The sequence below is a fragment of the Amblyomma mixtum genome, chromosome 5 (assembly GCF_055824585.1).
Source record: "Amblyomma mixtum isolate Tamu chromosome 5, ASM5582458v1, whole genome shotgun sequence".
Lineage (NCBI taxonomy): Eukaryota > Metazoa > Arthropoda > Arachnida > Ixodida > Ixodidae > Amblyomma > Amblyomma mixtum.
The window spans coordinates 74,701,747-74,713,152 of NC_143016.1; the positions used below are offsets into that span (position 1 = coordinate 74,701,747).

Sequence of the window (11,406 nt, forward strand, 5' to 3'; positions counted from 1 at the left end):
TGGAGCGACCTGCAAAGCTCCGTGTACGTGAATAGCAACTGCAATGTATTCGGGTGACTCAATGCGCTTGGATCTACGTAATATTTAGGTGTTTACGCTTTGTGTTTTGTAGTGGAGCTTCATTCAAAATAAAGGAAAAGAAAAAACCATAAAATCACCGATTTAAATGCGAATTGCATGCCAATTTTATTTATATCAGTAGCTTAGTGTTATGATTAAGAGGTGCAGTTATTAATGCTTTTTTAGACTTTCGCCGTCTGAAGATAAACAGTGTTCAGGCTCTGGACAGTCTTTGTACACCCATATTTTTTTATCCTCAGTGCAGGCTTCGTAGAAAAATACGCACTCGTAAGGTATCACTCCTTTGTCTTGGTAATAAGCAGTATGCACCCAGACGTGGTAACCTGAGAAACAAGAGGCATTTTGTAATATACAGTGTTAAACAGACACCTTTAAAATCACTTGCTGACGTATCACACAATTATACTGTGGCTCAGAAATTGTTGGCATTGAAGTGGAAGTAATGATCACGCCATGAAGTCACAATACTGATTATCATTGCATCTAGCTCGCAGGAACTGTTCTTTGAATCGCTGCGTGATGGCCCAGTGCGCGGGAGGTAAGCTGTCTGCCAACTAAGCACCATTCTCATGAGCGGGCCACGTGTAGAGTTTGGATCAAAAATTTGCTGGATGAGTTATGCCGTCCACACCTACATTAAGAAATTATGGAAATATAACTGTGTGGCTGTCAAACGCCGTTAGAATCGTGTGACTGTGATTCCATGCCATAGGCGCTGTACTAATTCACAAATCCCGCACCATTGCCTCATGAGCTCACACTACCTGTAAAGTCATCTTAGAGCGAGTGCTTAGCCTTACCTTCGAAACTTAAGCGTACGCAAGGCTGTCTACAGCACGTTTCATAGTTAAAACGTAAGCTAGATCACCTATTAGAAGCAGCGGTTTTTGTCGCGACAAGATACTACTAAATGCATTGGATCATTTTCTATCCCACTTAACAATGCATCAGCATTAGAACCCCATTGTGAGCACCTACAGGTGTCGGCCTATGTAAGGTTGTGTACACGGAAGAGCCATCTGCCACGGTAGGCAGGTTTAAAAGCTTAGAGAGAGAAATCGCCTCCTCCACTTGTAGGGGAGAGGAGGGAGAGGCCGGAAGGTGCCACGGAAAGAACCCTCTCCCCTCCCCCCCCTTCATGAAATGTAACTAAGAAAACGACTTTGTAAAACGGATAATGACTAAGAATGGCCGAACGAAATGAGAATGACCAAAAATTATTTATAAAAAAATTGAAAATGACGAGGAATGACAGAAAAAGGGTGATAAAATTAAACAGTGACTAAGAAGAACGAACCCCGAGTCGCGTTCAAAACACTACAAGGTCCACGTTATAAGTGTCCTCCCTGCCTCATTGTACTCCTCTGCAAGTTTACATAAACTACACATCTGACTGGCTCAAAACGAACGACAAAGAAGCAAAGTACGCCCAAAAACTTCGCAGCTACACAGATCGCAATATATTGCGCTAAAGCTTCTAATGCGGAGGCATTATAAGCGCATAATGCTATTCTGCGCCACTAAATATATTTTTATTGGTCTGATACCTGACCCGATTAGAACTAGGGTTGGCGAGTAAAACTTAGATGCAGAAAATTCCTTACCAAGTTCCTTGGATTTCATGAGTATGCAACGATTTTTATTCGCATAAATTACTTCATTGTCGCTGGGCTTTCCGGTATAATGGAAGGATAGGGATGTAGCTGAAGAAGGAGATGTTTATGAAAGTCACTTTAAGTATTACGTATCCTAACGCAGAGATTGCTACAAGAGGCCTTGTGTAAACAATAAGTATGCAGCACCGCAGAATTTAGATAGGGTGCTAGTATTTTAGGGTGTGAATTTTAAGGCCGTTTCCATAGGACGACAGTTGTTTGCTACTGTGCGAAGTCGGTGCCCAACGTTACGTACAAACGCGATGGCCATGGTGTCTAAGAATATTGAAACGCCATCAACTTTTTGCAGCTGTATTATTCTTGCTTTTGATTAAGTGACGCCAACCATACAGCTTCACAGCGCTCAACAGCCTGAGTAAGTTGAAAAAATGTGCGATACAAATCCTCATCATCGTTAGCCCTTGCTGCGTCCACTACAGGCTGCTCGATTTCATCTCAAATTAGCCTTGTGCCGCGCCAGCTATGCAGCCACCTTTCACATCACTGTCGCATCGGCTGCCCCCGTGGCTATCACTTAATGAGGCATCTAGTTTCAAAGCACGAATTTCGCCTCTATATAGGGGCCGAGATGAAAGCACAGATAGCAGGTGGTTTACCTTCAAAGCTACAGTGTGGCTTTGAGCAAAAAAATTTCCTATGCTTTACCACAGCCTGTAGTTTTCATGATGTCGGATTGTGTGCGAAGTGCCGCCAAATACACTCATAACTTCACCAGACACAGTTGCTCTATTTATAAACTTTGAGCTGCCTTCAGATTCGTTTCCTTTGCTCTGTTACGCACCGCATAAATGCACCTGACGCGTTCTGTACACAGAATTGCAACTATAATATTGGAAATGACATTGCGGCTGTAAACAGTACGATAAATATAAAAGTCAGTGAAATCAGCAAAAAATGAAAACCATTCGCTTCACTTACTTGTCTTTGTATGGTGAGATGTTTCCAGAACGTTATCGAATACATAAAATTTGTCTGATTTTTTTGACGACACAATTTTAGCTCCATGGAGCCTGCAAGAAATTGATTGCAAATTATTATTGCTCGAAATTGCACACAGCTTTAAGAAAAATGACAACAGAGCTTTCAGAGATCAGACTGAAGAGCGAAGCAGTTTATACACGAGAACGGACTTTGCCGATAAAAGAATGCAACAAGTGCGTCTTCAGGTGGAATATTCCATACGTGGCGTCGTGGCGTAACAAGGGTTAAGGTTTCCCTAATATTTAAGGCGCCTACAACTGTCTACAACCAGAACGATACTCCGCCCGAATTATACCGCAGCTTTCAGCAGAGTGTGAGCATTTTAGAACATGCGAGAAGATAGAAGCTACTGGTGCTTAACTAGGCTGAATCAAACGAACAACAGACCCGAATTATTATAAAGTAATCCATTTATAATGAATGAGGGCTGAAAGAAAGGAAGACTCAGAAAACGGAAGGAGTGCTTGGCCGCCTCGCGTCTGAAAGTTTTAATTAGCTTCCTTTGCGCTTGTATTAAATTACTTTTTACAACATAAAGTAGCTGCAGCTAAGTGAAGCAGAGTGTTAAACTACCGTCATTGCTTAATGGAGTCGAAGCGTTCGATGGTGGGAAAGACGAGCCAACACAAAGACGACGCGAGTACGTTTCGTGCTCCACACTGTCCGCATGATTCCTTATGGATTTCGCTCGCTCTGTGGCCTCTTTTGCCTATAAGTATGCTGTGCACACATAGCGGTTAGTCTGGTTGAAGAACGCATATAAAAAAAAGCAGACTGACAGGTGTATGAACAAAAAAACGTGCAACATATCATCGCTGAAACGCGTTCTTTCTGCGCCGAAAGTAAAAACGTATGGGGTGTATGTGTGGAACGAGTGCGCCAGCGGAGAATTTCTTGCCTTGAAGTGATATGAGCTAAAGGTCGGTTAAGTGTGTGCGATTGGAAGTTGCCAATACTCCACCACTAGCGTGCGCTCCCTTGGTATGGGGAGCAAGCAGTGCAGCTGTCGTGACATCTTATACAGCTACGTAGATAAATTGTGCCGTCGAGCATTCTAGATTTTGCTCTTGCTGCCGCCATGAGTTCACTTACTTAAAATAATTAAATTCAAATGTGTGGAAGAAACATAGTAAAAACGAGTTCGCAATCAATGAACAATGAGTTTGCTGCATATAATACAGTTTAATAGGCTTTATTGCGCTTTATTATTTAGCGGTCACCGCCATTGGCTATCAAAATCTTTGCTTTTAGTAATGAGTTATACAGGCACTCAAGAATATAATTAAACTAATATTGTCGGAAGCAAGGAAATCTTTCTAAGCGACTGAACAAAAGATGCATTTGAAAGCGACTTTTGAACAGGGTAAAAGATACATCAAATGTGTGAACAAGTGGCATAATTATATACTGCATGGTTGGGTATTACTTTATCGTATAGGAAAACAAATTCTTCATGGTTCCGGTAAAGAGCCTTGGCTGTACGTGCCTGGACATTTAATAACAGGCGCTGAAAATTGAAGCGCCTTTTTGCACGATTTTTATTTGATGCGCAGGCTCGGGTGAAGGATGCTGCCAGCAAGTTTGTGCGCTTCAGCCATGTTTTACACTTGCATGCTATGTCAGAGTGCAGAAGCTAGATAGACTGGCTCTTAGTGCATGGAATTAATAAGTTACAAAACGTTCGGTCATGAGGGAACAAACGCGGGTTAATGGCATCCTAGTCGAAATCAAGAGGAAGAAGTGGGCTTGGGCAGGGCATGTAATGCGAAGGCAAGATAATCGGTGGTGCTCTTGGGTCGCGCATTGGATTCCAAAAGAAGACAAGCGTAGCATGGAGCGGCAGAAAGTTAGGTGGGCAGATGAGATTAACAAGTTTGCGGGGTACGGTGGACGCAGCTGGCGAAGAACAGGGTTAATCGGAGAGACATGCGAGAGGCCTTTGCTCTACAGTGGGCGTAGTTAGGCTGATGTTGATGATGATGCGAGCGAAATATTGTCGCATTCCAACATGTACCGTATTGTGCGTTTTTATCGTAAAGACTTTCAAAAATTTTCCCGCCTCAACCGCTGGCTCGTTTGCGGTGAAACTGCGCACAGAGCTTGCGCAATATGGTAACTTTTGTATCGTAGCAAGTTTTACAACGGTACTTACTTAGTTGAGCCGTGCATGATGCGAAATCGTACTTGTCTGCGTAGAGATCGTCGAACCAAAACCCGCAGACGCCGTTTTTTCGCTGAAGGGCGGCAGTAGCGCCATCTGTTTTCAGCAGTGAAAAGCGTCACAAGGCGCCGAGGTAGCCGAGGTGAGCGTTGCATGAAGCGCGTGCCTACACTGTACGCGTGCCCTTTGAATATACCGTTTTTTCGGCTAACTGAGCGAAAAAAAATATCAGAACAACTGATTTAATGAGGCTTTACCTTTCAGGTGATATTATATGCAAAATCGCCGCGGCACCTTGTTGTGACGCTTTTCACTGCTGAAAACAGATGGCGCCACTGCCGCCTTTCAGCGAAAAAACGGCGTCTGCGAGTTTTGGTTCGACGATCTCTACGCAGACAACTACGATTTCGCATCATGCAGGTCTCAACTAAGTAAGTACCGTTGTAAAACTTGCTATGATACAAAAGTTACCGTATTGCGCAAGCTCTGTGTGCAGTTTCACCGCAAACGATCGAGCGGTTGAGGCGGGAAAATTTTTGAAAGTCTTTACGATAAAAACGCACAATACGGTACACATGTTTACATCTGCTGCCTTTACGTCATTCGGGGCTACTTATATCGTAATGTTTTGCACTTTTCGAAGCTTGAAAGTCCTTCCGCCTAATTTTGCTAGAAGAAATTTTTTCCTCGTCACCTTTTCTATCCTGTGCAAGATGTAAAATGGCTTACGTCAAGTAACCTCACAGCAGCCATGCATTTCTGCTGGAAAATTTCGAGCGCGTACAGGACAGGGACAAAGAAGAGAACACCACAAGCGCTTGTGGTGTTCGCTTCTTTGTCCCTGTCCTGTACGCGCTGGAAATTTTCCAACATGCTGTACCAACTCGCTCAAATGTCAGTTTTACTACATGCATTTCTGTCCTTACGGAGCGAAATAATCCCGCCAGCGTGCATACGGTTGCACCTAAATAGCAAAGAACTACGAGAAATAGACGACCACAGAAAGCTTGCGGTGTCTGAACCAAGCCAGTGCAGTTGCAATGGCCTTCTCCCAATTTACGCGAGCCCTGGGACCGCGCTCAGTAGCTTACATGGTGCCAAAGGAGCGGTGGAAGGTGGCGGATTACAGATGACCACATCGCTTTCGTTGGCGGCTCGATCAAGGTGTATCTATACTTTAAAAATCGACAATCGAGAGTAGATGCAAGCATGAAATTCATTGCAGGATACGCGCAGTTCATTCCAGAGCGTTCCTCAGATGGAGACAGCTGCACTCAATTCTTGAGGAGCCTCCACCATCAGCCGCTTTTAATGCGCTGAACATCGCGCTTCAACCGTTTCTCTTGTTCCTACTGGACAGTGCATTCAAAGTCCCTCTCTGCATGCATTTTTGCTTTGAAGCGCCACAGAGATGCCATAGAGTTACTGCACCGTTTCCTTTGCCCAAAGGCAATTTTTCGTTTAAATCACCTCTTTCTCTCTTTATTCATTCACTCCCACCTTCCTCCGTTCCCTCACGACACGGTTGTAGTGTCCACGAAGAAGTTTAGTTTATGGGGGTTTAACGTCACAAATCGACTGAGGCTATGAGGGACGCCGTAGTGAAGGGCTCCGGAAATTTCGACCACCTGGGGTTCTTTAACATGCGCTGACATCGTACAGTACACGGGCCTCTAGAATTTTGCCTGCATCGAAATTCTACTGCCGTGGCCGGGATCGAATCCGCGTCTTCAGGGTCAGCAGCCAGGTACTACTGAGCTGCCACAGCGGCTCCCGCCCAAGGTGTGGCAGTTATTGCGCCATTTCGTTTCCTCAAAAACCACTAATTTCATACCGCTCTCCCACCCTTCAGCGTCCTTCGCAAACATTTTCGGCGCATAAATGTAAGAAACACGTGTGTTCTGTGATGTAAATGTAGGGTAATTGACCCCAGGTGTTCTAAATTTATTTTGAGGCCTCCACGGCTTGGCTGAGGTGGCGGCCGCCGAGAAGTGAGGGAGTTATGCGTCTTTTTTTTCCTGAAAACCAATTTGTCGCGTTGAAGAACGAACGAATTAACGATTATGAAGACAATGATATTCAACTCAAGCCGCGAGAAGCTACCGGTTGTTGTTGCGGAAAATGTTTATTAATCAAACTGAGTGTAAGCCCCGCGGTCGGGGCATTTCAGGTTTCAATGGGTCGAAGCTGCCAAGGAAGCCGTACTTACGAGCCATTTCTGGCCCTCAGGTCGACAGTAGCATTGGTGTGCTAGACAAATGCATAATGCTTGGCCACGGACTGCACGAGGCAGCAGCACTCCCGCCCCTTCCGTCCAGTTCGACCTTATGAGCTAGCAGTGACATTACTAAGCGATGAGAATGGGTGCGAAGGGGTGGGGGCGATTCTGAAATGTGGTGAAGGAGTGTAGTAGAGGGAAGTCTTCTAGAATGTGTTTGATGCTACGTGTGTTGACTGAGGCTTCCGGTTTTGTTGTGGAAGCGTTACGTAACATGAAGTGTGGCTAGTGCTACATGAGAAGGAAAACATTGCTTCATCTAGGGGTAACAGCTGCAGCAGCAGCGGAGATACCAGCGTGGAGTTAGTCTTCGTATGTACCCCTCAAGTTTCCTTCAGCAGGTCTGGCTGGTCACCACTGTAGGCAAGAAGGTTAATCGCACGCAGGACAGAACTTTAGATTGATAAAACAGCCTGGCATGTGGCGCAAAATGGGCGCACTTATGTTTTGTTTTTGCCAGTCGAGACCTCACTGCACTCACTTCAAGTTTATTGCGGCGTTTCACGTTATAGGGAGCCGACATGGTTCTCAAAGAAATGTATTAAGCTTAACAGCAAAAAGCCGCGTAATATTGGAATTCACAAGTGATTGCACTAAGTTAAGGCAAGCATCCTACCGGTGCATAATACAGTGCAATTATGAATGCGAGCCAATGCTAAGCTGCATGCTAAGCTGCATGTGTCGTAAACAGACGTTGTCCAGGCACTGTTTTGAAAGTTTCATCTTTCTCGCAGGAGTAATGAGGCTATTATGAAGCGGGAGATAGAGGGCGCTGAGGAATATATGAGGTGAGAACTCTGAATGCTAATAGAATTAGGAATTAAAGCCCGAATTCTAACCGTGCTTCATAGGTAAGCAGCAATCTTTCAAAAATCGCGCTAACGGGAACAGGTCGGTATGGACAATAGAAACAGCCGCCATGCTCAGCTCTGCGATGCTATGTTAATTTCAAAAATAAAAGCAGCATAGTGAAAAATTATTCGCAAGAAGGCTATATTTATGCAGTTAAAAATAAATTACAAGGGGCTATTGAAACTCAAGGACCAGTTGCACGGCGTAATCAAAATCAAAAGCTGCGCCCTTAACTGCGCTCAGAATCTGCGTTCCCTCTGTATACCTCTGGAATCTGTCTCGGCACCTTGCGCAGCTTTAGATTTCGGATTGTGAGTTGATTAGACACGTAAAAGAGCGCAAATTGATGTCATTTGTTACACACACGCACACGCACGAACGCATGAAAGCACGCGCACGCGCGCGCACACACACACACACACACACACACACACACACACACACACACACACACACACACACACACACACACACACACACACGCACGCACGCACGCACACACACACACACACGCACACGCACACGCACACGCACGCACACACACACACACACACACACACACACACACGCACACGCACACACGCACACGCACGCAGACACGCAGACACGCACGCAGACACGCACGCAGACACGCAGACAGACGGACGGACGGACTGCCGGATTTAAAAGTTGCACTGACTGCACGAATAATGAGTCAGGATTTATCCAATATGTTCAGTGCTTTAGGATAGAGTTTGACTATAAACAAGAGGTCTACTACCTTCTACCATGATATTTGCGCTTTGTAAATCGGGTCCTCTTCATTAGGTCTGCTCGCATTTGACGAATTTTAGTCCAGTAAGTGCCAACATCTGTACGTAGGCTAACTATTCAGGGCGACTTCTCGGTGAGGAATTCATGACATTTTTTATTTTCGTTGAGCTGGTCTCATTAAACATAGACATATTACATTTTAGATCAACTCTTGATCGCGTTTAGAAATGAACTGGGTGTAGCTGCTGCATTAATGACGAATGGATGCATATGATCTCCTCCTGAAATGTCGCATAATTGAGTTTATGCGCGTAGACCTCCAAATTATTTTCCAGAGCCTTAAACTTTTAAGTTAAGCGCAACCTAATTTCGCATGAACCGTCTTAGTGTTTTCTCTTTTACTGTTGACCGCAGATTTGCGCTGGAGTTTCCGAGGGTTAATGCTGTTTACACGGCTTATACGAAATTTAAACTCTGCGCTTGTACTGCCTTTCTGCGCTCAGTACCGTTGGCACATTGGCATTATAGTAACGAGGCCACATACCGACGACAACTGCCATAATGCTTCGTGCAAATATTTGGTGCTCATGAGTCATTTTATCAACTTACGTTGTGGTACTGTTTGGAGATATATGATACAAGACATTACGTTTCCACTTTTCGCCGGGAGAAGGACTAGATGATGTAGTGCAGAGACACTTGATGTCGGCTTGAAAGCTCCCTTCCGGCCGCGAGTGGAACATCAAACGATATTGTGGGCGGTCATTTTCTATTAACTAAAAGAAAAAAAGGCTAAGTCAGAAGTAGATTATAATGTGTAATGCTATCTGAGCATGTAGTTAAAGTGCCAGATCCAGCAATATTAAAGGAAAGGAGGAAAAATTAAAGCCGCCCAATCTCAATTGATTATCACTTTTTGGGTGCAGAGGAGCTACATTCACTATAAACAAAACTTTTATAAGTTAGACCAGGCAAAAAGGTAATGAAGTACAAGAATCGCCAGCAATGGTTGTTTTCACAAGCAGTCTCCTTGATGTGCAGTACTTATTGTTAGCGGATCGCTGAAGCTAGATCACACCACCATTTACTTTAGGACGGTGATCTCAGAGCCCATAATTCATTTATCGTGATCACAATTACGTAGGGAGCTTGAGTCCTCTGGCGGGTAAAAATATTTTATTTTGAACTAAAAAATTTCTCAGCAACGAATATGCCTTCTGCTGCCGAAGGAATTCAAGGGTGCCATAAAAAGCCAAACAGACGAATTTTACTCAGAATGAAGACTGGACGCCATTGTCTTGCGCAATGACCCTTGAGAAAAGAAGATATTTCTTGTTGACTGCGCAATCGCGCAAAATATTAGCGCGGCAACCAGATGGCAAAACCTTTGTACTGTCTTCTTTACGCCAAAATCAGCATTATGCTTTTTATTTTCCAAAATACCGCAAAGACCGACATTTTGCGCTTCCTTTCTTCCAACAGCTATTCCATCTGAAATGGTCGAAACATGTATTTTTTGTTTTCAGAGGTTGCACATACGAGTGCGTTTTAACATCAGGTGCTTATGACTCGGTAATTATAAAAGGGTTTTTAGAATAGTTCTTAGCGCGTGATGAGGAAATGCTCTTAGAACTGCGCTGCCGCATTCTGTAAGAAAATGAAGAAATTATAATGTAGATACGTACTCTCCAAAACAAAAGCATAATTGTCGCTATCCCTCTCTAAGTGCAATATATATTCATACCTTCCAAGCATCCGGGCTGTATCCAAGACGTCTTGAAATTAATTTTGCATCACAGGGTCGTTTCGTGTGGGCTTTGTGCGCTTTAAACGAAAGGAGAAGTAGGAACGCCGTTACCACCGACGCCGTTTGGCGCATGTTACCGGAGTCACTGCACAAGCAATGTTCAAAGTGCCTAAAGGTTGCACGCTTGCAAAGAAATCAACGCAAGTGAAACAGGGTAAACGCACTGGCAAGCACGCCAGCTGCTGTATCTTAACAATGGAACGACGGAGTTTGCCTGGTGGATCATCTCTTGACTGGCTGGTGCGGTAATTAATGTTCGCACATTTCACTTCGTCTTGGAATTCCAGATGCATAGCTGCATTTTTTATTGGAATTGTCTTTTTATGTATCACTATGTACGACTGCCATGTGCAGAACTGCCGCGGTGGTATAGCGCGCAAATTAAGTTTTTGAAGGTAAAACTTAAATCCACAAAAGAGAGAACTGGCGTTCGCTTGACACGCCATGAAGGCAATTAGCGAAAGCGCTGAAAGCGAATTTTGCACGCATATTTGTAACTCCAGCAAATGCTACGTAAGGCTTTCAAATCACTGAATGCCTGGAAAGAAAGGATCCGAAATTTTACGAGAACTCTGTAAGCTACACTGCCTTATTTGTATCTCCTATAACTTCGCCGTCAAATTGTCGATTATATGTCTCAGTATTTACTGCGTCGGAATGTTCGCGAAATACTTGTTGTGGTTCTGACGCTCCATAATACGTTTATTACGTAATAAAAGGATACTATAGAAGTACTCCTTGAAGGGTGCAAAATTAGTCATAGCCTTAATCTGCTGTTCGTGGTCGCCATAGAATCCATGGGTACTATTATGTTTAA

At 44.1% G+C, this 11,406-nt stretch overlaps 1 protein-coding gene across 1 annotated transcript; it reads right to left on the reverse strand.

Moving 5' to 3' along the window:
• Positions 1-231: 231 nt before the first annotated feature.
• LOC149342689 (uncharacterized) lies at positions 232-10,661 on the reverse strand. Its single transcript, XM_089546834.1, has 5 exons — positions 10,527-10,661; positions 9,392-9,558; positions 2,676-2,767; positions 1,686-1,784; positions 232-404 (listed from the first exon to the last, which is right to left on the reverse strand). Exons 1-5 carry the CDS (start codon positions 10,659-10,661, stop codon positions 232-234), a joined length of 666 nt encoding a protein of 221 aa, XP_089402960.1.
• Between the last annotated feature and the right edge of the window lie 745 nt (positions 10,662-11,406).

Bases quoted from the DNA above. Each gene is read 5' to 3' on its own strand.
- LOC149342689 (XM_089546834.1), bottom strand. From the start codon at position 10,661: ATGCGCCAAACGGCGTCGGTGGTAACGGCGTTCCTACTTCTCCTTTCG. The intron at 2,768-9,391 runs GTAAGTTGATAA...AATTTCTTGCAG, and splicing joins TCTCCAAACAGTACCACAAC to GCTCCATGGAGCTAAAATTG. The intron at 405-1,685 runs GTAAGGAATTTT...CTTGTTTCTCAG, and splicing joins CATGAAATCCAAGGAACTTG to GTTACCACGTCTGGGTGCAT.